The sequence below is a fragment of the Argopecten irradians genome, chromosome 15, assembly GCF_041381155.1.
Source record: "Argopecten irradians isolate NY chromosome 15, Ai_NY, whole genome shotgun sequence".
NCBI lineage: Eukaryota > Metazoa > Mollusca > Bivalvia > Pectinida > Pectinidae > Argopecten > Argopecten irradians.
In genome coordinates this window covers 15,773,358-15,800,966 of record NC_091148.1, presented here as the reverse complement: position 1 = coordinate 15,800,966, position 27,609 = coordinate 15,773,358, and the positions used below count along the sequence as shown (strand labels likewise).

At 33.8% G+C, this 27,609-nt stretch overlaps 1 protein-coding gene across 1 annotated transcript in view; it reads right to left on the bottom strand.

The window, feature by feature from the left end:
* Positions 1-5,884: 5,884 nt before the first annotated feature.
* The window catches only part of LOC138308621 (zinc metalloproteinase nas-4-like), a 34,954-nt gene continuing 13,229 nt past the window's right edge, over positions 5,885-27,609 (bottom strand). The window contains exons 2-10 of the mRNA XM_069249663.1: positions 16,917-17,053; positions 15,775-15,820; positions 14,132-14,237; positions 13,438-13,556; positions 12,721-12,741; positions 12,465-12,597; positions 9,027-9,114; positions 8,246-8,449; positions 5,885-6,117 (exon numbers count right to left, since the gene is read on the bottom strand). Coding sequence (XP_069105764.1) covers positions 5,929-6,117; positions 8,246-8,449; positions 9,027-9,114; positions 12,465-12,597; positions 12,721-12,741; positions 13,438-13,556; positions 14,132-14,237; positions 15,775-15,820; positions 16,917-17,053 — 1,043 coding nt within the window. The 3' untranslated portion in view covers positions 5,885-5,928. The remainder of the gene's footprint in view (positions 6,118-8,245; positions 8,450-9,026; positions 9,115-12,464; positions 12,598-12,720; positions 12,742-13,437; positions 13,557-14,131; positions 14,238-15,774; positions 15,821-16,916; positions 17,054-27,609) is intronic.

The window sequence follows — 27,609 nt, the reverse complement described above, 5'->3', positions numbered from 1 at the left end:
AAGTTCAGCCAAATTATAATTTAGTACCGATAAGACACAATAGAAATAGCTTCTGCTAAAGGAAAGTTTTACTATAAACCATCTTTTTTGGAGGTAACTTAGGTTTCGCGTTTTTTTGCTCAACACAATTTTCATAGTTATTAAATCTCGCAATTTACAGGTACAGTTTAATCTTTTTCGTGGCAATTACCACGTCGTTCGCAAAATACGCAAAAATAATTCGGATGCGAAAATCGTTTTATTCAAAATACGCAAAAATAATTCGGATGCCCTTGTCAGTATAATGTGACCGTGGGGTGTGTTGCTTGGTGTCTTCGGCGCAAAATCAGAAGGTTTTCCACTACATAATCATATAACGTTTTATTCATGGAGGCCGTCTTAAGCGATATTGTAAACATTGTTTATTTGCTGACATTTGATTCATCAATCATTAATTATATTTGGGACTAAAGTTATCAGGCATGTTCTGATTACAGTTTTGCAAATACGACGACCTCGGTCATTTTTTATTCTACCAGGTATGTCAAACACGAAATTAACCTCAAAAAAGGTCATTACTTCATAAATATTATATATGTTTAATGTTTCACTCTGTTGTTATTGGCTAATATAGTCAAGTGGATGTCGATTATTTTTAGTCTTTATTAAAGGAAAATGAAATAATCAATGCCCCAAAGAGGTTTTTTTTTAGACTTTGTCATAAAATCTTAAGTTCATGACAACCCAACATAAAAGGAATTATTTTTATAACCAATATTGCATAGGGGACAGAGGAATGAGGCTGATAATACTATTTTAAACATTAAAGTGAACAGTCGGGCAAGGATGGCTAAAGTCGGTAAAAATGGTGTGACTGTATCCAGTATAATTTCTTATGAAATGGAAAAATAAAATCTCTCGTCAAAATCTGTCTGCGTACGAAGAAATTAATTTAAAGTATGGGAATTCTAAAACGTCCTCCCGGCTCACTATGTCCGTGGTTACATTTCCACACAGCCTCGCTTTCAATGCTTTCAACTTTTCTTTACTTTAATGGTCAGAACTGGGAAACTAAGCAGAACTTGACCGTCGTATTAATATGTGAGAACTTTTGGAAGGCCAATGAACGCATTTAGACTGGTTTTCTTAGCCCGACTATTCACTTTAAGTAACTTGTTGTCAAGATGTGTTGTGTTAATTGGTATCGAAACCATTGTTACTGCAGATTTTATAGATGTTTACTCTTATAAAACTTCTAGAACTAGTTCAATGAAACCTTTCTTTACTCAGAGCACAGACAAAACTCATAAATTAAAATATTTCATTCATAAAACAGTCTCAAATTACATGTTGACTTGTTTATTTGTTTTAACTAACATCAATGCATCTGCTAAATGAGCTATCCGGAACCATTGCACTATATTTTCGGAACCTTTTAACCCTTTCACCACTGTAGGCCATAATGGACTCATCCAAATCGATGGATGGTAGAGTCTACTAAAGTTACATAGGGGTGAAAGAGTTAAAAAGTGTGAATAGAAAACGGAATCAAGTTTGAATGAAGGATTGACGAGGCTTTTGTTGCTATATAACATTTAATAGACAAGAATTTAAGATCAAGAATACAGAGTACTACATTCAAAGACACATCAATGTCTCAAGTCTTATCTTGATCTTCTCTTCCAACAAAAACCAACATTGATAAATATGAAGTCCTGTTGTATAAATTGTTAATTTTCCATTTAACTGAATTTGATAATATTTTGATTAAAAAAGTAATTTTCAATGGTTGGTCTTTTCAGTGACAGAAATATTTTTCATATTAAAGGGAGTTATCTGTACTTGTTAGGCCGTGGTGGCCGAGTCCCATGTGGGTCAATTGCAAGGTACTGACTACTGCCAATGGTTTTTCTCCGAGTACTCCGGCTTTCCTCCATTTCCTGGCTGTTAATAGGACGTTAAACTATAAAGCTTAAACCAAACCTATTGCTGGTAGGTATTGATTGTAGCATTATATGTTTCAGAGAAAAGGACGCGAGATTCCAATCTCTCCCAGGGTCTATTGTGTCCCGCCATTCAGGGGAATGCATTGAACTCTGGGAGATATTGGCGAGATCGCACTTTGGATAAACGTCCAACATTACAAAACGACACAACATGGATATTAAGTAGTCTCTCAAAACACACTCCGGAATCCACAGTAAGGTAAATTATATTAAATGTTATCAGAGTCTTAATTAAGAAATAAGATATCAATTCAATTTTTACAGACGTCATCTTTGCCGATTTTCAAAAAGAATCATTCGGTAAAGCTTGTCTAATATATTTTACGTATTAATAGTACATCACGTGGCAGAATACTGACTTCTAATTGGTTACATGAGTACTATGCCGGAATTTTTCACACATCCCTAGGCACTATTGAAGTGAATTTTTGTAACGTCACTATTGTATGAGGTCTATATCACTCTTGCGCATACAGACGTCAAAATGGCAAACAGGCTGTGCTTTCCTGTAGTTATTTAGTTCTTTTTTCAATGAGTTTATTATCAATCTGGTTAAAATACAGATCTTATAACCAATCAGTTAAATATATGTCATCATCCCATAAGGGGTCATGATCAGATGACCTTTATACCACATGCATTTTCTACACCTTTTCGCTACAGCAAACGATATTTCGTCCCACTATACATATACAGTTAGCTTTGTTGTGCTCTTTGGGCGAAACGACTACGTACTACGAGAATACTTCTGACAGTTTTTCAAACTATTTTGTCCCCTGATATTCACTGTCAATGATTGCAAGCAGCAATTTGATTGGCCAATTTCCAACGGTCACCTGGACATGACTAATAGGATTTTCTCAAATCCTCTTATCCAACGTAGTGATAATAAGAATCTGTATTCTAATCAGATTGTTTTACTATGATATTGGATCTCGTTTACAGAAACACAAAAAATCATATTTTGCCACGTCGTGGTTATCGGGTAATAACATAGAAATGTTATATATTTGCATAATACAGAGTTACCTCCCCTTGCGGGTAGGTATTGATTGCGACATCATGTGTATGCGAACATAACGTCAAACCATTATCTGATTTTGTTTCATAGTGGTATTAAGTTAGAATTTTTGAGCATTTTTTAGGAATATATCTCATTAATTTCTGAGAAAAGCGATAAAAAAACTTCGAAGTCCAATATAATGCTGAGTAGTAAACAGTCGAAAATGCCTCTGGAAAATTGGCGTCCGTCAGAACGGATAAGCGCAGTATATTATCTTTTCAAAACAATCATACTGATATTCCTTGTTCCAAATTACCAACTGTATACCAATTTTGAGTGAAATCGGACGAGTTCAAATTTTTTTATTACAAAATATTAATTGTGTTTCCATGGAAGCCATCTTATGTTTTTTATTATGAATTTGTCGGCCAAGTTGGACCTTTGAGTTTTTAAAATAATTTCAGCTATATAAATTACACATAATTTTTATTATATAATTTTGTTAACATAACTATAACGATGATCCACCATCTGTCACAAGAGAGATCTTGATTTTATTTTAATTAGAAAAATATATCAATAAAAAGCATTTAACTCTAACTCTATTCAATAAACAATGGAAACACTTAGATTCCTCTTATTCAAGATAAAAATATTAAGAATGATTAATTGCATCCTAAAATATTCTGTGGCACTATGTCCTATATCGAATGGAGTACTGATTGTGAATCCAACAAAAGCAAAATAAATCATTTTATAATATTTTTGTGTTAATTAGACATATATATATAATAAATAGTTATAGTTCAAATGCTGATTACCGTTTATGCTCTGTCGGCGGTGGAGCATCTTTAATATAATCTCTGCTTTTGTTACAGACATTTTCAACGAATATGGATAATAAAACAAATTGGGATAGTTTGTTCCAAAATACAATACTGTAAACCAACTTCCTTTCGCGAGCAATTTATGTTTCGCGAATTTCGCTATTAAGGTATATTCCGGAAAGTTTTTCGCCGCAAATTAATGTCTTCTGCAATTCTTACACAAGTAATTTATACGTATTTCCACTCCGTTTTGGATCCAAGAAACGCATTCTTTGCGAAATTGTTTTGGAACATATAAATCGTGACATTAAGTGCCCCCAAAAGATAGTTGGTTTACAGAAGGTTGACCTATTGCTCACGTAAAAATCTACATATGGATTGAACTGTTTATTGGCAGATGACTGATGTCGACGAGAGTCGATTTGAACTTTGTTTGTTTGATTTTTACGTCCTATTAAAGGGACATGAACCTTAAATAATTTGTTCTGTATGATTAGATATGGTCTTCAGATGTTTATTGAATTACAATGATTGGTTATCTAAAACGACAGGAAATCGTGGGGAATACTTACCTTAAAAATGATAGAAGTAGACCGTTATATTCAATTTTTGGAACACAAAACGAAAGCTGGCCTAAAGCGAGGTTATAATGAACATCAAACTTGACATGACAAGGAATATTAGTTTTCCACATTTTAAGATTATTTTACGATGGTTGACAAATGAAGTTTAAGCCATATTTGTTATAAAACAATTTGTATTTAGCGTAAGAATGATAAGTTAAAAGTCAAACAAGACATTTCATTCGACGGGGCACCGCGAAGGGAGGTTCGTGACTTATTGCACGAATGTACATCACTCAAGTATAAAGTGGGGAGTTGCTCCCGTCTCTTGCATTTCAGCGATCCATTTATATTTTCCTTCTTTCCCAATCGCGCACGTCACTGAGTCTTGTCGTACACTGTTTTCTATCGGAATTCGTTTGTGTTCGCTTCACCCACTTTTTTTACTCACCATTTTGTTTACATTCATTTAATTTGTGCAGTGCATTGTGGGAGGTCACTAAAGTTAAACACTACTATACTATCGTTACAAAACTCGACCGGGCCGGTTCAAAATACAGAAAGATGGAATTTCCATTATAATGATTTTATTTGACACATTTGCACAATAACTGATATATATCACTTAGTAAGGTATCTGACACGTCCTAAATATGTATTTTACTCAAATTTACATGGTTAATTTAGGTTCATGTCCCTTTAACAGCCAGGGTCAGGCAAGGACGGCCTCCCATGTATGAGGTGTGTGTTTTGGGTGACTGCAGTATGTTAGTGTTATGGTTTTTTTGTATAGTGGAACTCTCGCCCTTTTTATAGTGCTATATCACTGAAGCATTTCAAAGAAGACAACAAGCAACACACCCCACCCAGTCACATTATACTGAAAACGGAACAGATAATCATCCAGTGTTGATGGAGATCGACACAGAATCTACTGTAAAAGTTCTTAGGGTTAGCATTAAGTGCTAACAAATTGAAAAACAAAACGATTATTTCTTTAAATTGTGTATTAACATTATTATTTTTTTCTGAGAGCGTTTTCAAATTTCAATTGCAAGCTAAGTATGTTTTTGTATATCGATTTGTTGGTTTGTTTTCTTTTGAAAAACAAACCACTGCTTACACAACGCACCAGTAGATTGCTTCCACAAGTCTATTCTAAAACTGCTGCGTGGTATAAAGGTTTAACCATTCAAACACATTGTATTTAAAAAAAATTCTATTCTATAATTGCATACCACATAGTTATCTGCCATTGCGTATACACGTAGTTACGGGTTGTTAGGTCATCATGAGCATTACGTCATATTTTTCGACGTTATTTTTGCTAACGACGTCACAATCGATACCTATCCGTAATGTAGCTCTATAATAAAAAAGGACAAAATTCTATGAGAAAAATATGACAAAAATGTGAAAGATGTTTTATTTATAACGAAATTAAATATATTTATATACATATGTTTCTGTATTTTCAAATCCAAACATAAAAACTACACTGAATTAATAAATATTTTTCTGTATGCTAATACCATTAAAGAAAAAAATGCCTACTTCTTTTTTTTACCGTGCACCATACCAAAAAATGGATGAAAAACAGTTTGCATAGGCGCTCGACAATTGTACATGTTGTTGATTGCTTCGGCGTCAAGTTGACTGATCTCCGTATATGCGCCAATCCGATCCTGATATGACGGGTCTACTGTTTGCAGTGTGGGATTTCCATTGGTACTAAAAGCCTGTAATGTAATAAAAGGTTATTTTAGTATGGTTTTATTAGTTAAATTTATTATCATGAACAAATGTAGTTTAAGTGTCAATCTAAGTAAAATTATGCTCCAATATTAGCACGTATGGTAGAGCATCGTAGTAGAGTGGAATAAAATCTGTAACAGTAAAATAATCCCCAATGTAGTTTTGTTTTATAAGATTAATGTCCTATGAACAGCCAGGGTCATTTAAGGACGTGACAGGTTCGCTTTGGAGGAAAAACCCACAGAATCCTGAGAAAAGCCACGGACCAGCGGCAACAGCCCCACATGGGATTCGACCTCGCAAACCAGAGGTGGAAGGCGCGTGGAAATATGTCTGGCCATCTTTATTACTCGGCCATCGCGGCTCCAAGTTGATGACAAATATAAGTTGGTTTATACTAACTAAAGACGCACGTTTAGTTGATAATAATTGAAGGTCAGTGTAGATCCATCCTCAATAATCCAGAGGTTCCGATCACTTACGACCTCTACACCCCTGGATTATCTCATAGTTTATAGTAAAACTGGAGGCAACATAAAAGAACAGGTAATTCCGTCCTTTGATCTACATCAAGTGAGCTGAATAACGGTATATGGTGGTCGACTGTGTGGCTTTGATGTTAGGTGTCGCTCTCTCTGTAGTCTTCAAAGGAAATCTTTTCTGACCTGTGATTGGTCAAATGTTTTCCACTGAGCTGCCTCCAGTGTAACTAGGAGATAGTCCAGGGTTGTAGAGATCGTAAGTGATTAGAACCCCTGGAGTATCGGGGATGGTGTATATCATAAAAGAGAACAGCCATTAAAGTTATATATGCCGTAGTGTTCATACTCGTGATGAGCTTTTGATATTTTATTCACTGCCAAATTGTTTCCTTTGGTCCCACTTCCCAGGCTCCCGGAACACAACTCAACTATTTGCACAATGTTGAATCCCAACCATTTAGGTATATATTGTTACCAATGTAATTGAAATTGTATGAATATTAACCCATTTGGCCCTGCTGACTTCATAAATTCAGAAACCGAACACATGAGTTTATTTTATATAGGACTTCTTCTTCTTTGGTTTATCACCATCCGTCAATAGTGACGATTTTAGGGACATACCAAATTAGGCCCCATAATCGACAAGAAAAAAACCATCACATCTTTTGTCTTAATGTGATAAAGCTATACATTGGAAACCTCATTATATTGTTTAGCGACAAAATGCTGTCCAAATCAAACTACAACTACCAACTACCACTGTTATGAGTACAGTATTTTCATATTACATCTGCCACAGCGGGTAGATATATAGATTGTGTTGTTATGTGTTTTAATCGTGACGTCATGCGGTGTTTTGTCTACAAAGTAATGATGTCAAAATCTGTTTCTATTTATAAAGTTGATAACTACTCAGAAAGGTAACTCAAAGGCGGAATATTGTACATAGAAGCTAAAATTTTCCAAGACTAGTCTAAATACGCCTCACATACATTGTATATAAATAGTTTAAAAATATTAATTATTAGTTATTAAAGGCCCATAACCTTTCCGGAGCAAAATATAAAGGTTTCTTAAAAAACATTAATAACATCAGAAAATGCATATCGATGACCTAAAATAAGTTTTGTTTTGCCGTCTGGCGCAGTGATAGTCAACTACCGCGCGGTATTTAGGACGACGGCGGGAAACATAAGACGACCCGCGTTATGAAAATAAACATTTTATATATTTTAATCAAATCGTTCAAAAGATGATGATAAATGTAGTATTAACGGTAAGTTAATAATTAATAAGACTCTACAAAATTATCGATCTTGTTTTACATTCCCATTTTAAAAATTAAAAGCCGTTTCGGAAAGGTAGTGGGCCTTTAACAGTTATCTGTTTGTGGATAGGTGTTTTTTAAAACATTGTTTTTATTTAAGTAACTTTATACATTTTTTAGGGAGAAAAAACGACGCAAATTTCACTCACATATAATGACGTCATAGCCAATATCTACACTCATGGTCAGACGACAGTGCTTTATGCAAATAACAATATATATATTTATAACCATACATCCTAACAAGCCATTAGGCTTTCTATTGATGTCAGTCTGGTGAGATACTGGTGAGATACTTACTTTCGGTCCATAATGCATTAGGCTTTGATAATCATAGTCTGTACCCCTGTTGTCTGTGACTTGATGGGTAAATTGTTGGAAGTTGTGGCGCATGGATATATCTACATTGTTCCACTGGATCAAAACATATCTATCCCTGTCATACCGAGACTGTTCGTGGATCAAACCAAGGGCGTGACCGACTTCATGCATGATAATCCTTTTCTGAAAAATATAGTTAATGTATTCTGTAGACTGGTTATCTCCCTTGCGGAAGCTACAATGAGTGATCGGAGTGCCGCCTGGCGGAGAGTAGACAACTAAGGAAAAAGAACCGGTCTATGCGTTATGTCATAAGAGAATCATGTTCAAAGTCTGTGACATATTAACAGTGGAACTCCATACTCGATAATCCAGGAGTTCTGATCACTTACGATCTCTACGCCCCTTGAGTTTCTCATAGTAAAACTGGAGGCAACAGAACAGAATAGGTAATTTAATTCTTTGATGCATATCAAAAGAGCCGTATAACGGTACATTTAGGTTGACTGTGTGGCTTTGAAGTTGGGAGTCGCTCTCTTTGTAGTCTTTAAAGGTTAATCTGTGTTGGCCTAAGATTGTTTCATTTTTTTTCTTCTCTAAGCTGTCTCAAGTTTTACTATGAAATAGTCCAGGGGTGTAGAGATCGTAACTGATCGGACCCCATGGAGTATCGAGGATGGTTAAACTCTTGCCCATTTCATTGTTATATCCCACTGTAGCATGTCACCAGAGACACAGTAAATGTTAAGGGAAAAATTACCTTCCTACAGTTCGGTGCCAGAGTAAGCGGTTGGTACTTGAACATTCCAGTCTGTCGCATCGGATTCATTCCCAAAGGCGATGAACATCTGTGAAAAAGAAGAGTTGAACAATCAAATCGCTTCATTTACATAAAACAATTAACAAACCGTTTAGCACTTTATGGTTGCGTCTCGTGCTCGAAAAAGCATGTGTACCTATTAAATGTCGGAGCAAATGTCGAAGCATGCATGCAAAATGCAAAAATAATATAATGCATAAGGTTACTGCTGTATGTGGAGTGTGGCGATAAGCGAGGACTTGAGTGTTTAGAGGGGTTGGTATGTGCTGTTGTAGTGTATCTTTGTAACGAACTCTATTTTATACATCCTCCATACTCCAGGGATTCCGAACACCTACTTTCTCTACACCCCTGGACTATTTCATAGTAAACCTGGAGACAACAGAACATAACAGGTAATTTAGTCATTTGATGCACATCAAAAGAGCTGTATAACAGTACACTGTGGTTGACTATGTGGCTTTGAAGTTGAGCGTCGTTCTATCTGTAGCCTTCAAAGTAAATATTTGCAGGCCTGTCATTGGTTCAGATTTATTCCCCTGAGCTGAGTTTGACTTTGAGATAGTCCAGGGGTGTAAAGATCGTAAGTGATCGGAACCCCTGGAGTATCAAGAGTGCATTAACAAAAAATTAAATACTGCAAAATACGCCAAACAACGGACCTCATTCAGTCACAATACTTTCTGTTAGACAAAGCTGTGGCCACACACTGTTATAAAGTATGACCCATTATACATATACACTAGTACTGTATAGGTGCTAATATTTGCGGGGGTTTTAATTTCGCTAAATTCGCGGATCCACACAAATTCGCGAAGTTTAAGATCTCGCGAAATTTTTCAATATCATGATTTATAAGGGCGCAGCCCTTCGTGGCCGAAGGGCACCAAGTGCGAAGCACTTCTAAGGTAACACATACACGAAAATATAAGAAAAAACAATCTTTTCAAATTCAATCCAACACACTGACAGCTTCAGTTTGTGGCCGCCATTGTTTTATCCACTGTAAAAAAATCCCAGCAGCGTGATGAGATGCTTTGAAGTCAGCTCATTATATAATCAGCTTTTATGATCCGACGAACCTAATTTTCAATTATTTTGCAAGCGTTCAAGTGATAGATCACTTCCAATATAATCAGCTAACCAAAACGGAATATCTGTTACGGAAATAAAATGTAGATTTCCTTCGCAAATGGGAATTTGGAGACAAGGACAGAGTGTGAATATATGAATAAAAAATAATCAAAAAATAAGGTAGGCTCCGTTATTTCCCTAAATTAAACTTTTTAACATTGTATAATGAATGGTTTTATTACTGAAACATCTGGCTGCGCCCTTTAAGACCTTGTCTTCAGTCATATTATTATATATCCTGTCGTAAGATAACGCTTTAAAAAGGCTACAACGATAATTCGCGAAAATAAAACCCCGCGAATACGTTCCAAACAGTAAACAGCGAACATTGCCACCCGTGAAAATTAACAACTATACAGTATGTGATGAGTCTTTCACTGGGGGTTTAAAGTGTAAGGATATTCCACCTAAGGTGTTACTAAACCATGTAAAACCTGAGACTCTTCCAAAGTTATACCTAAGTAAGTAACTTTGACGGCAGTATATCCCTATTTTTCAAATATTAAAATGAAAGAGTATTTTTTTTCATATCAAAAAATAGTTGATGTGTGTATAAAATGTATATACATAACTGTTCTTTATATATTCAAGCATTATTCTCAATGTATTTTGGGTTTATGACGTCGTAAACCCGAAAAATAATAAGAATAATGCTCATAACTTGATTTAATTCACTCAATCAGGTATTTATTAGACAATTTCTATGATTTTACTTACTTTTACAATAAAACAAATTGAGTTGTGACGCATTGACATCTTATCCAATAATTCAGTATGGTCAATGGCTTTTATGGCTTTTAAAATATCCCGCGAAAACATTCGGTACTAATGAATTCATAATACTTGACGAACCATTCTTTCGGTCTATGGAAAAATAACCTGATAGATTTAACCAATAAAAAATAGTTTAACGTATGAAATTACATTATTGGTACATAATACTGCGGAAATGTCGTGTATGAGTAAGTGTGTCCAATTCCTTGGGTTTAAGGTTCTGATCTATAGATGAATATGAGGTTATAGATACGGATTTGTTTTGTCCAGTTCTCAGGGTCTCACATTCTGATTTTAAAATTGGTATGATGTCATGGAGGGGTGGGGTTGGGGGTAAGGTTGGGCTTAGTTGGTCAAGATCCTACACCCACAGCCTCTTTGATAAATTAAGGTATGGTTTAATATTGAATATCTGAACTCTTAATATTCTAATACCCTAAAATCTCGACAATAAGCCGCGACATATATTTTTTTTGTAGGAAATCCCAGGTTTATTTTCAGGACCGGCCAATTTTCGATCATGTCTAATTTTCGAAGTCGTTTATTCTGAAAGGTATAATAGGTTTACATGCGAGACCGTCTTGCCCTCGACACATTTCATTGGTGTTGAAAGTGAATAATCAAGCTAAAACAAAATATATACGAAGTAGAACATTAAAGATGTAAAATAATCAATACAAAGATGCATTTATTTATACCTTTGCACGTTTTTAGGCATAGAAGTGTAATTTGCTGGCAAAATTTGCAAACGGCAACTTGCTACAGAATTGTGAAAATGTACTTGAAAATCTCAAAACTTCTGTGATATGTGTCGAAACGAGACTTCAACGGGACTGAAACGTCAGAAGCAGATCCTTAATTGTAGGTCTAAGTGTGGGACTCTCTCTCTTGTTAGTTCTCATTGTTGAGTTTTTGAGCCGTTCATCTTTTTAGATTTTTTCTAATAGTTGTGCTAGAGTTCATATAGATAGTCCACGAGTTCTTAAGAGACTGTGAATCTGTGAGATTTTAATGGTCTGATTTTGGATGTTATAGGAAAATGTATTGTTTCCTATAGTTTTATGTTTTGATATATGCTTCTGGATCTACTTTTACACAGCTACATTAACGACCACCTTTGTATAAAGGCCACCTGCATTATAAGACCAGTTTTACAAGGTCTCAAATTGTCATTTGTTTGTATATGTTGTATGCGCAATCTACATAGGACATGGCTTCTCTCGGGTGCAATGAACTATTTTAGATACTTTCATTTTAAAGTAAGAGTTACAAACTTTCCAAAGATAATAATGTTATTCTTTATTTGCATATTACAGAGTTACTTGATTGTTACGCCATGTGTACTTTTTGGAGGAAAGGACGCCAATTTCGCGCACAAAATAATGACGTCACAATACTGAAAATAATTTGTGTGCTTTTTGATAGATAAAACATGATTTTTCGGTAGTGTAGCACTTTTGATTTACTTACCCTCTGCCATTCTGAACGAAAACGAATGATCTTCCCTGGTGTATGTCATTTATTGTTGGTGTACGGAAACGAACACAGGTTTTCTGCTGCCATGAGTTTAAAGATTCCTGAAATTCTTGGCGTTGCATAGGCGCTAAAATAAATTAAAAGGCCGCTAAAGAATACGAAAAAATCAATTAAATTAACATTAGATTTGTTGTTCCGCCCCACTACGTGGATCTACGTTATGTTCAAATAACAACTCCCCGTAGGGAACCAATCAGCGTGTCGCTTAAAACTCTTCGGTGTGGTTGAATCTAGGCCGGAGGTCATGCTGAGGTGACCCGGTCCATAGAGTAGCCGTTTATACTTCCAAGAGATTCAGCCACACAGAAGATTTCATAAGCAACACATTGATTGATACACGCATGCTTTGAAGTCATTTATATAAAACAGGTTTAATCAGGCGCAATTTTAAAACATGAAATCATCGTATTTGTATATCTATATACTTGTATCGAAGACACGCAATACTTACAAGTAAGTTTTATATTGTTTCGCCAAATTGAATGTTTCTGTTAGTTTTTTTCCTTTATTTATTTTGGATACATATTAACTATACTTCGGTAATAACAAAACGATACAACTATATTTTGCATTGTCTGCTTGGCCATATGTCTGCTTACAAAGTAAAATATTAAACCAATAACTTACTAAATTCGACGTGAAGTGAAATATCAAAACAATAACTTACTAAATTGGGAATGAAGTGAAATATCAAAATATTAACTTATTAAATTGGTCTTGAAGTGAAATATAAAAACAATACCTTATTAAATTGAGCAGGAAGTGAAATATAAAAACAATAACTTACTATTTTGAACATGAAGTGAAATATCAAAACAGTAACTTATTAAATTCGGCATGAAATGAAACATTAAAACAGTAACTTACTAAATTGGGCATGAAGTGAAATATCAAAACAATTACTTACTAAATTGAGCATTAGAATCGAAGGCGATCAAAATTTCGCCACGCGGCCATCCTTTAGTTCCGTCACTTGTTGTCTTTCTCTTTTTTCGTCGTAAAGTGACATCGTTAACGGATTCTTCTCTGTTAATTAAATGTAAAACCATTCGATGTGTGAACGTCTAAGAATTCAATCTGAATGTTGATATAGACTTTCGTACAAACGTTATATGTAGTTATTTCGAGATTATTTTATAATTCACTGTTGCTTGTAACATGATTTTTCATTGGTTTAAAAATCAATGTCATCATTTCATAACGTGTCAGAAATATATTGGCGTTTGTAACACCGTCTTTGAATGTTTAAAAAACGGCGAAATGATTTCATTGAAAAAAAGTCCTTCATGAAATTTGGAATTTCACAATTTTATATATATATTTATATAAGATCAACTTTAATATATTTTTTTTATCTTTTGGAGCTTAAATGCAAACAATGATTAAAAAACAGTTACAATAAAACAATATAAACTTTAAAAAAAATCATTTGCCTGCAATTTTTTCTGTAAATTTCATGAATCATAGTATAAATAATAATCATAAATATTGTAAATAATTATTGTTCAATTTTATTTACAGATTGGCCAATTAGATATACAGATCATTTTATCACTTTTAGACATAAAATCAATGCACTTAGAATAGGAAATAAGACCTACGGAACAAGGGCGCCGTTAAGGTCACCATATTTAAGCACAATGTCGCCCTGAAACACTACTGTGCCTGTTTCTGGGTCGCTCATATCACTATTGAATACATCGGCCCCTGAAAGAAACAAAGCAAATAAATTATTGTCCCGAAGGAAAATACATTCTGTTTTTTGTATATTACATAATTATCTTCCCCTGCTGGTAAGTATTGATTGTGACGCCATGTTATTGAGAGTATATCGTCATACTTTCAGAGGAAACGACGTGAATTTCGCTGACAAAACCCTGACTTCACAAAATGGATACCTGCAAGGTATTATGCAAAGCCGGAATGTATTAGTAGATGGTCCATATAACAGTAAACAATCGTTTAAAGCCATCAGCAGTTCATACCCATTCCTCGAGATGTTTGGAAATACTCGATGAACTGTTTTCTGAGGCCGAAGCCCGAGGTGAACAACCGGTGTTTATAATGTCAACAAATATGTGCCTGTAAAACGTCCTCGCCGTTCAACAATCCAATTAGTGATCAGTTAACAGTTTTAGAGGATTTATATATTTGTAATTCCCAAGCAATTTTTCATGCGTCGTTGATTTATGACAACTTCTTTGTTTTTTGATTTATTGTATTCTGCTTAACTTTCACTTTATCTCATTAGAATTTGGTTTTGATTGATTTTATTTTGCTTAACATACAGTTTATCTTATCAAACTTTCTATTTAATAAATTCTCTTCTGCTTAATTTTCGCTTTATCTCATTAAGATTATATCTTAATCAGTTTCTTCTTAATTCCGAAATCTCACCACATTTGGACCTTGAAAATCAACGTTTCACCTTTAGATTGTGGTATCCAATTTACTTAATTTAGGTCGCAGTTGTGTTTTTTTCTGTATTTTATTGTGATTTAGGTTCAATAAGTGGAATACAAGCACTTTTGTTTTGTTTAAAATCTCAGTAATAAAAGATTTGTACAAAAGGGAAATCGATGCTTCCTACCATTTCCAAAAGATGTAATATCTATAAAACAAAACTCAAACTGCTTCATTTTATGAAGAAAAATCTGCATTACCGATATAAATTTGATCACTTCAAGGGCTTTTATTAGTCCTTAGCAAATATTTCGAACATAACTAATATTAATATATTAAAAAATGAATATGTGTCCAGGTCTAAGGATCATAAAAAAGTATTTTAAGTTTAGACTTAGCCAATCAAAGATGACATTACAAAAAGTTATGTCATTTCTGATTGAATTCTAAATTTAAGTCTAGGATTGTTTCATGATCATGGAGCCAAGACTCACGTTAATACATATAGCAAATCAGAAGAATTTGTTTTAGTAGGAAAATAAACTCGAAAATAAAGTCGAAAGGCGAATATCCATACACATATTCCTTCTCCGATTTCTTGTTGGAGAGTCATTTTAAAATCACGGCCCTCTCCAAAAAAAATCATTTAGAAAAGAACATAGTAGTATCCTGGACCCCTGCTCGCATGACCGGATATGGAGCATATTTAGTATCCTATAATTTAAAGAGAGGAACATAAGCTGTTACATTGTATTACATTGAATTTAAATAACAATTCAAGAAAAAAATATATTCTTGGGGAAAATTTGAAAATAATATTTAATAAATAAGCATTTCGTACCTACAGCTTGGATGATTTCTTCATCTATAGTCAGCGGTGCTGCAGCCTTAAAACATAAATGGAATAAAAAGAAAAAAATATATAAAGCACAATAAGTTATTACTGGGAATCTTACACAGGGAGGTGTAAGCCGGCTCACTCGCGCTAGACAATGACGTGACGTCATCAATACATGCGGCGTAACTGCGGTGCGCATTGTAGATGACGTCATCAATTTTTACGCATAACGACGTTCCTGCGATAATGGTGCGATGAAAAAACTGGAAACCAAGTAGAATTTCATCATTTTTTTCCTACCAAGTATGGGAGAAAAAGAATCAAAGATGGGTCTGTGAAGTGAACAGGGATATCTCAACCCTCGTGAAAGATTTTGGGCGTCAACCATCGGCAATCCTCAAGCCGACCTATGTAAGATTCTATTAATCTTAATCCTAAAGGTAAAACTTACATGAAGGTTGAGATATCCTTGTCCTCCTGACATGTCCATTTTCGATTATATGTCATCCATACTTCGTAGACAAATGAAGAAATTTCAGTTGCTTTATTAGCTTTTTCATCGAGCCATTGTTACAGAAACGTCGTTCTGCGTTAAAATGGATGACATCATCGACAATGCACGGCGCTGTTACGCAACATGTTGACGACGTTATGTAATTGTTTAGAACGTGTGGAACGCTTATACTCCCTCTGGCTGAACTTTTGCTGAACTTCGCATTAAAAGAAGCTAGTAATAGTTTGTGGTGATGCCTCTTGATTACCTTCACTGGTTGTGGATACCGTTATCACTTAGTGGATACCTTTACTATATGATTACTTATAGTAGTTTGGATACTTTTTAAAACTAGGATTATATAACTAGACACAATACTTCACTTGTACTGAAAAAATTGATGAATATTTTGAAGCACATACATTATCATGTATAAGATATAGTTAATATCTTGAATCTCATATTACAGAGTTAGCTCCCTTGTTACGTCATTATTTTGTGAGCGCAGTTCACATCGTTTTCTCCGAAAAATATGACTTTGCGCTCGTAAACACATGACGTCACAATAAATACCTACCCGCAAGGCAGATAACTCTGTAATATGCAAATGCAGAATAATCGGTCATCATAGTCACGACTGTGCTTGACTTACCTGAAATTGCGTTTCTCTGGGTCGTAGAGCTTGTAATAGTTGCTGTATCAATGACCTCTGAGTTTGACTGGTGGTTTGATTGGGTAATAACGAGATCATAAACAATAAGAAAGCCAATAGAAGTGACGTAGACATTTCTGAAAAAATGATTTTAAAAACAATGAACAAAATCATTTTAAATCATAACATTAAATCGACTCAATGGTCGCATGGAAGACAACAACAAACAAAAACAGATCTGTATGGGAATTTACATAATATTACTAGTTATTTTATATACCGTGTTCTCCCCAATAAGCGGCCATGTTCCTATCAGCGACCCTCCCCATTTTCGAGGCCTCTATTTCAATTGCCCAAGCATAGTTAAATACCATAACCACACATAATTGTATAGATTTGCAACAATTTCGTTCTATAAGCGCCATTTCGTTATTTTTTCCCAATTTTTTAAACGCACAGGGCGCTTATGTAGTCGAATACGGTACATAAGACAATATCACAATATTGTATTGAGTTATCACTGCTGTAGTACAGTACAGTGAAACCCCGTTATATTGCAATCCGTTTTACCGCCAAACTCGCTTATCGCCATGAATTTATCCAGAAGGGTTTTGCCTCCATACAAATACACCCGTTTTACCGCCAAACCCGCCTACCGCCATCCGCCATCACATTTGCGGAACAAATGATTAAAATAACACTATAATGACCTCGTTAATATCGCCAAATTCTGTTGTTTTCGTAAGGTGCTCAACTGCCGACTGACAGGCAATCAGCTACACACACTATGGCCGCGTGTACGACCGTGTGTACACAGTGAAATCAATTAACAATATGGGTGCACCTTTGTTATTGTTTTACAGGTAGGTGTCGCAAGTTGTGGTGAATAAAACTCACTTCTATACATGTGTTTTACGTACTATTATCGTTAGTTATTTATTGACAAAAAGGAACCCACAAGTCTGTTTCTCGATATTGTATTAACTGACGTAAGTACTCCTTATCATGTAAGTATATTTATAACAAACAACTACTGGGAAAAATATTTCCTTATAACCATAGTTCGTTATATAATAAAAAAAAACATCTTATTCCGTCTTTGCATTTCATAGATCTAGAGTTACCTCCCTTGCGGGCAGGTATCCCATGGTTACGTCATTATTTTGTGAGTGCAACTCACGTTGTTTAAAAACTGGAAAAGTATGACAATCAATCAATTCTTGATCGCAAGGGCAGACTACTCTGTAATATGCAAGTACGGAATAGGAACTTTGACAGGGAATGGAAAACCACGAATTAATTGTAGACGTGTTCGTTATAAACATATACTATATAAATACAAAATAATATTTGATAAGTTTTCATTTATTAAGATATCGGAGTATCCCTGTTATGTATTTAATGTTTGTTTTATATTTGCTAGCATTAAAATCCCAAAATTTAAACTTCATTATTCTCAAAATAATATGCACCTAATGCATGGCAACTTTTAGCAAATGGACAATTCGGTGTCATTCATGAGACCAGTTTGACACAAAACAGATTAAAATGTAATAAACAGTTAATGTGGCAGATTTTGAAGTGTGAATTTGTTCCGTGGTTCCGCCATTTTGGGGTCATGACAACGAGTTGTCCTTCGCATGACGTCATCACAATCATGTGATATGTATGACATTATTAAAGTTAAATGGTGGAAATCTAGTTCAACTGGTACAATTAGATATATGCAAAAACTACTTTTTGTAAAAACAAAGTTTACTCATATCCAATCTGTTTTGATCTTGTATAATGTTTTAAAGTAATTTTTTACTACTAATCTGTATTAAAATAATTTACTTGTGATCCAATTATAAGAGTAAAAAAGTCTTTTGAAATCTAATGCATATATCTACCAATAACAACAGTATTTAAACCGTGTCAAATAAGATAATAAAAGTCACGAATATGTATTGCTTTCCATGTCAATATCTTTAAGATTTCATTTGAAGTCATATCAATTAAGGTTAATTAATCGTAAAAAAATAATGTATAATATGTTTTTGATTTCCTATCGTGAAATATACTTCAGAAGCAATCCGTCATCTTTATACGGGAACTAAATTATCATACGCCTGTTTGATTGTTTGGTGTCAACAAATATTACATTAGCCTTCAACAAAAAAGCATTCTTTACATATTTTACAGAGAAATCCGACAATATTATCAGAAACGCGTTAGATGTTTCTACAAAAAACCGTCTCTCTAACCTTTTACGACTTCAATATCAATTTGCCTTATGTGTAAAATTTCCCGATACACAATTTACATACTAATACCATCATTGCAAAATGAGTATTATGTCTAAAATCAATTTGATATACCATTAATATTCATAATATAAACTGTCTCTATTCCAAATATGTGGCCGAAAATTTGGAGTATAAAAACCGTTAATTTGTACTATGAATATTGTATAGTATGTCCCATTTGGAACCACTATGCGATGCTATAGATATAATTAATAGTTTCTAAGATCAGTTTTGTGTAAACACATTTTAGTCATAATGTGTTAACTTACCTTTAATTTAAGTTTATATATCAGTAAATTTTGTGATGTTCTTGTCGAATAGTCGTTCAGTGTACCGTCATTATATAGTTTTCGTTTATCCACCGGTGATTTCCTCAGAAGCTCTACAACCTGTGATCAGGATAACGTCTTAATCAGCCCAATCAACCACCAGGTGTAAATTAATGTGTCAAATCTAACGTGACGTCACGAGCTAGATCTTGTCGCATACATTCTCCGAAATAGAGAACGCTAGCGTTTCCTCAACTTAAATAAGTCAATGTGATTCAGATAGCCGCGAAAAGTTTTTATCATTATTATCAAAGTACATTGTTTTATATAATTTGAGTTTTCTTTTGTTGATTGAAGTATTTTATTGTGTATTGTGTATGCGTACACGCAGTTATGTTTTGTGAATAAATTAACTTTGACACATTGTATTGGAAGTAAGCTCTTGTCACTGGTAGTGACAAGTGGGTCGGCGATGTCGTGATCCATTGAAAGCTATATTAGGTGTTAGTTAACCTTGGCGACAACAATTAGACATTGTTAAGAAAAGATAAAATAAATAATATAATTATCGCTGGAAAAATAATTAACAATTAACAGAAAAAAGGAACAAAGTATCGAATAATTGACTATTATCTCCATTGAATTGATAACATATTTATTGTCGATAAAATATTTCATTATTAAAAAAGAAAACAGTGATTGGTGTTCAGTGCAGAACATTTTATGATTATGCAGGTGAAGGTGATCATGAAATATCAACTGTATCTGTCAAATTATGGATTGTTAAAGTTACAAGTGTCGTATTTATCGTACTCACGCATCAAGAAAATTTATTCATCACCAAAAGTTATCAATATTTGGAGAATTAGAGTACTTGCAATGCATAGGTTATAATTTTTAAAATAAGAGCTGAAAATTAGTTTTGGTGATATGTACGTCTACAGTGCAGTGAAATGACTACATACGATCAGACCATGAAGCAACAATTTGGTCTTTCATTTCACATTTTTACAGTGTTATTATTAATTTTAAAGTGACTTCTGCACAGATGTTTCCATCTAAACATAGTTATATATAACAGTTATATAAATGCCTTAATGTAACTAACGTTTATAAGGCACCTGCAGCCATTTAAATGATTTCCACAGCTTAATTCATCAAACCTTATGGGTTTCAATAGAATACCGAAGGAAAAATAACCTGTCAAATTTTCCCCAAGTTAAGGTACATATGACTTTAATATACCTCACACTGTCGCAATCGAAAGCACGCATTTATGCTAATAAGGCAGAAAAAATTAGCATTATGTTATATAGAACATCGACATGAAAATTAATGAAAGAAAAATAAAAATGTTATCGAAAATGCATCAAGCTTAAACAACTTTTACGCACATGCCTTAGTTTGGTTTGTTGATTTACAAAATATCAAATAAGTTTTATAAAATATCAATACAGTAATTATAATTTAAAAAAAAAACAAACAAAAACAAAAAAAACAGAAAATAAACTTTCAATAAGGGACAAACCTATATTAGCATGTATTGTTTTGTTTTTGCTTTTTGTTTTCAGTCATATTTTCCAAGATGGTCATTTAATTAGCTTAATATCAATATGTGGAAAGTCGATTACAAACTTTCATGGCGTAACGTTCAGAAAATGTCAGTGACAACTAATATATACTTTAATTATACATTAATTTGTTAAAACGGTATTTGTTAAATAGCAATTGCACAATTGTATAAATTTCTTCTGATTAATTATAATGAGATATTACACCTGGTTTAACTTGTTACATCGCAAAAATTTCTAACTTTTTTTTAAACGTGTCTAGAGAATTCTTGATATCACCATGAAAGATTAAACATTGATTAATAATTTGCATTAACTTCATACAAGAGGTTCAGTGTTGTCATGATAACACATTTATAACATCAATCAATGATATACATGTAGTTGTTCACGATTTAAATGTAATTAAATATACGCCAATTAAATCCTACTAAATGGAAATGCATTATCATGGTCACAGTCATCGAATAATCAATCGAAAGTTTTCGTGACCTCGAGGAAATTTTAAAGTCTTGTATATCTCAATCGAGTTATGTTGTCACGAAGAAATTCATACAGATATGCTTAGTCATTATTTCTCACGATGATCTAACTATGTTAGCCGTGTGATTTTGTTGTCAAGACAACATCCATCTCGTAGCGCTACACTCAATTGATATTGAAGCTGAGTAGTTCGTTTTCATGACATTCTAAGTTTAAACATGCTCCACCGCTGACAAGTGGTATTTTTTCATTATCAAAATCAGGAGCAGACGATTTAGTACTTTTCATCAGTTACAAAAGTTACTTACTTTACACCATTACCACCATTGAAAAGTTTGAACTTCTCATTTTACTTCAAGTTAAAATTACAAAAAATAATTAATTGCTTCCAGAAAAATTCCGTAGCACTATATCCTATATGGAATGAAGAACTGATTGCGCATGGACCAAAGGCAAAATAAATTATTTTATATATTAAGAAGACATATATATACACGATTAAACACCAATTATTGTTCAAGTGATGGACATCATTTATGCTCTGTCAGCGGTGGAGCATCTTTAACATTACATCTCATCGCTATAGAAGCTGGCTTACAATTGGCTTATGCTTCTCGATATCCGGTACTAGAAACTTCCTATCCTTGGGGACGGTATACATCTCTTGGGTCAATGCCACAAGATACCTATTTTAGTTCGCACATTAATCAGTAATTAATTATTCCCAATGTTTTATTAATGTTAATTCAAAGTGTTCCTTGACACATAAATGAGACGATAGCAAATTGTAGAGGATTTACGATGACAAAGTACCTTCATTCTTAATTACACAATATGTCTTCTTGTAGGATTGTATCCAATATCTAAATGCAAAGGATAACTGATGACTTAGATAAACCATGTCTACATACTGTCGAGATAGTCTTACTCAGCACTTCGCACGTGTAATATGTAAAATGAGAGAGTTAAACTATTAAATTATTCACAGAATACGCTTTAATGCATCAGTGGTAATATATTAAGCTGAATTAAAACAATTATGAGGAAAGTTCCTTACATTGTCTATTCAATGATATATGAGGCTAAGGTTTTAATGTCCAACATTGAAATTGGAATTCAGAAATCGTGAGAAAGTTCCTTACATTATCTATTTGCACGTGTAATATGTTATATGAGAAAGCTAAGCTATGCAATTATTCACATAAAATGTTATAATGCCTCTATATCAATATATAATGGGGCCGCGGTGGCCGAGTGGTTAAGATGTCCCGACATATTACCACAAGCCCTCCACCTCTGGGAAGCGGGTTCGAATCCCATGTGGGGCAGTTGCCAGGTACTGACCGTTGGCCGGTGGTTTTTCTCCGGGTACTCCGGCTTTCCTCCACCAACAACCCTGGCACGTCCTTACATGACCCTGGCTGTTAATAGGACGTAAAAAAAATTAAATAAACCAAAATATTAATATATAAAGATTATTTAAAAATATCGTGAGAAGTTTCCATATATGGTCTATTCAATATGTCCTTGAAGCCACGGATTTTAATGTCGAGATAATTCTACTCAGCAAATCCCGCCGATATTATGTATAATGAACGAGTTAAAATATTTTATGAAACTATTGACAATGCTTCTAAATTCAGATTAAGTGAGTTATACAAACGCAAATCATAAGGAATTTGCTTACAGTGTATTTATATCGTGAATCTAAGGTCTAGATAGCTCTACTAATCAATTCTCATGTAAAATGGGCGAGTTAAAATACATATTACGTTATTCACGAAATATGATACAATGCTTCTAAATTAACAAATTAAGAGAGTTATACGAAAGAAATCGAAAGAAATATGCTTATATCGTTCCCAATAACATGTCCGTGAAGCTAAGGTTTTTAATGTCGAGATAATCTTACTCAGAAATATATAGCTGTAACATATAACAAGAACGACTTAAAGATACATGTATATGTGCCGTATTTTTCATACTCACGAATCGAGTTTACATTTTAAATGTGTTATTCATCACCAAAAGTTACTAACATTTTGAAAATAACAGCCCTTTTAATGAATTGGTTTTAAATACAAAAAGACGTAGAAAATTATTTTTAGCAGTACTGCCAAAATTATTATATGTACATATATAGTGAAGCGAAATGAGTACCTACGGTCAGACCATGAAGTCAAATTGCGGTCTACAATTTCATGTACATTTGTACAGTGTTATTAGTAATTTTAAATTGATTTCTGCAAGAAAGTTTACATCTAGACATACCTAAGGCATAAAAACAACAATTTTACAGTACATAATTGCTGTGTTGTAACTAACGGTTTTAAGGCATCTGAAGCCTTTTGAATGATTTTCATGATTTAACATTATAGTTTTCATTAGATTACTGAAGATATATTAATGCATATCAAATTGGCATAGTAAGGGATTTGTTTTTGATTTATTTTCCCCTATCATAGAATTGGAATTCATGCTTAAGTTTTTAAAATTGGAATATGGCAAGTCTAATCGTAAATAAAATAAGCAATTTACAAAATGGGAAGATAGATGGAAAAGTGAAATACATTCCAAATTAGCTGTATGTTGTTAAGACATTTGTAACGTTATGATAGAGTTAGAATTCAGTATATCATAAATATACAATGCATTTTGTTTGATCGTCCAATTGAAGGGTTCAAAGTAACACGCGCCATTTAGCTTTCTTGAGAGATTTATGGATTTATGAAATGTGAATTAATGAAACTTTTCTTTTGTGAAATTCAACAAGAAATACTAGAATTCTGAATTTTCATTTGAAATTTCATTTTGCTAAAAATACTAAAATTAAATTAAACTGTAAAAGCAGGTATTTCAAAGAAAATCGCTTTTTAACCTGTTCATTTGTTAAAGTTTAAAACAAAGCATATACTAATCCAAGTCCCCCTTGAAAATGAGTTCCGCCATCTTATTTTATGGGACTCTACCAATGCGGTATAACATATTCATCTTTACACATTACATAATTTTCTGCTATGAGGGTAGATATCCAATGTTTTGTGACCAAAATTCAAGTCGTTGAAACAGGAAGAGAAAGGAATTATTCGGTATTAACGGTCATACAATTAAGAACATATATACAGTTTCATTTCAATTACCTGAACGACCAGTATATTTAGAATGCATAACTAGAATTTATTTTGAAATTCCTCTAGGTGTCAACAAATGCTAATTAGGTTTAATTACCATTTAATATACCGCATCTTTGATAAGTTGTGATTTTTAATGCAGTTAACTACATTCATATTAATTACAAACACCATATAATTTATCGTAAGTGATAATGAAGTGTTTGTTAATTAGTATAATTAGCATTCATCACCAGATTGGGAAGCTCATTTATTCACTGAGCGTTTCATTCGTCTCGTCATTAACCTTGAATAGATGTTCAGGTGATGACCTATACTTAACACAAAGTTATACATGTAGTAACAAATCTTTAATGGGTTGTTTGGTATGAGTTGTCTACCGTCCTTTTTTACACCTAGGGTCATTTCAGAACGTGTCAGGTTTAGAAGGGAGAGCCGGAGTACCCTGAGAACAACCACCGACAGGGGGCATTTCCTGGTAACTGCCACGTGGGATTAGGACGCGCGACTCAGGGGTGGAGGATTTGTAGGAAGTAGTACATGATGGGTAACGTTAACCACTTGTCCATCGCGGCCTCATGCAGTTGAACAAAACCAAGTGTGTCGCGACATCATGGACATATTACCACAAGCCCTCCACCTCTGGGTCGCGCGTTCGAATCCCATGTGGAGCTGTTGCCAAGTACTTGCCGCTGGTCAGTGCTGTTTAGGCTACTTGAATGACACTGGATATTAGTAGGACATAAAAGAGCTGAGATATAGGACAGTGAATGTATCATTTAGGGAACGTTTACCTGGAAAGTAAAGCAAAACAATAAATATATTTGTAATTTGAAGTCATGCAAGGTAAGCAAAGGTATCATTTTGTCACTGTCGATAGCATACTATCAATCTCCCGTTAAGCGTCGCTTTGTTTTTAAGTAATTTGACTGGAATCCGTATACGTATTTTGATATCATAAACACATGGACTACATTATTCTCCATCATACTGTCAAAACTATGTCCTTGTATTGACAAATCGCGTCCTTATATCTTCATTAGGTCAATTTATAAAGAAATGTAGTAAATGAAGAGATACTACATAGTCGCAAATATTGGCGAGATTTTTTAACATCGATAAATTCCAGACGAATTCGCGAAAATTAATAACTCGCTAATGGTTTTGACATGTCAACTTCTACCCCGTAAACGACACTTTCAAAGACTTAAGAAGGGTTGCGAAAATATTTCCCTGCGAATAAGTTACATGCAGTAAATCGAGATATTTTGCAAACAAAACAACTATACAGTATGACACAAAATATGTAAATTAGAGTCGTGAATAATCTAATATCTGTAATTGATGGTCCAAAAAACAAATATCATCCCCTTTTTATATGCATATTAGTTTAATAGACTGCAACAAATATGTAGACATTTTCGACTTTCCATAATTATGATTGGCGCTAATATAATTGATGATAACGATCATGAAATAAAAAATTTAAAAAAACGATGTATGCCATTTTAAAATCTGAACTTAATTTGACGAGCATTCCTTTTCACTTAATCAAAGAAATAGTTACCAAATTGTCATGATAAGCAAACGGTTAATTTATATCGAAACATTCATATAATTTAAAGACCCACTACCTTTCCGAAACACTTTTATTTTTTGAAATGGAAATGGAAAACGAGGTCGATAATTTATAGAGTCGCAAAAGTAATCAACTTACCGATAATACTACACTTAACATCACCTTCTGAACAATTTGATTAAAATCTAAAAAAGAATGTTGATTTTCATAACGCAGGTTGTCTTATTAGGCCATGGGCTAGGAGGGTCCCACATGCACCCCCCCCCCAAACCTCCGAACCAATATTTTTCTGAACCCTTATGACCCACTGATCACAAATCCAAATGTTAACATTGCATAAGTTGGGATGAACTTCCGGTTATGACGTCATCAAGATGGCCGCCATCTCGAATTTCACTAAAAATTGAAAAATAGTCATAACATTAACATTTTTCAACCGAAGTAGACAAATGAGGTATCAAAATGACCACAATAGAACAACAAATACATATCAGGACCAAAAAATCCAATATATGTAGTGATTTCTACGCAGGAAATGAAAAAATCGGATTTAAAGCTCAAAAATGGTGATTTTTCAGCAAATTTTTCATATTTTGTTTGACGCAGCAAAAATGTTTCCCAACAGCAATCTATTATTTCTAATAAGTTTTTTGACCACTTGTCAATCAGTTTAAGCAACAAAAACAACCAAAACCAATGTTAACATCGTATAAGTTCCGGTTATGACGTCATCAAGATGGCCACCATCTCGAATTTCACTGAAAAATGAAAAATAGTCATAACATTGACATTTTTCAACTGAAGTAGACAAATGAGGTATCAAAATGACCACAATAGAACAACAAATACATGTCGTGACCAAATAAGACAATATATGTAGTGATTTGAACGCAGGAAATGAAAAAAAAAATATTTTAAGCTCAAAAATGGTAATTTTTCAGCATTTTTTCATATTTGGCTTGACGCAGCAAAATTGTTTCCCAACAACAAATTGTTATTCACAATCAGTTATTTGACCTCTTATCAGTCTGTTAAAACAACAACAACAAAAATATATAGAAATGCAAAAAAAGAATTATTGTTATACCCTCAATTTTGTAGATTAGCAGCGTCTCAAAAATAACACAACACCTACTGATAGCGTAACAAATGTAACCTAAGCTAAGGCTGTGTTTCCGTTAATATCATTAACAGTTCCCAAAGCGTTTGTGTCTTTGAAAATGAGCACATTCATTGTTTATTTCTTATCCATAGCATAAGCAAAATGTCATATGGTTACTACAATGTCACTAATATGTCTTTCACTGGTTCTCAATGATAACCATTATCATTGTGCGTGCTTTCTCGCCTCACTGACCTATTCACTGAAGAC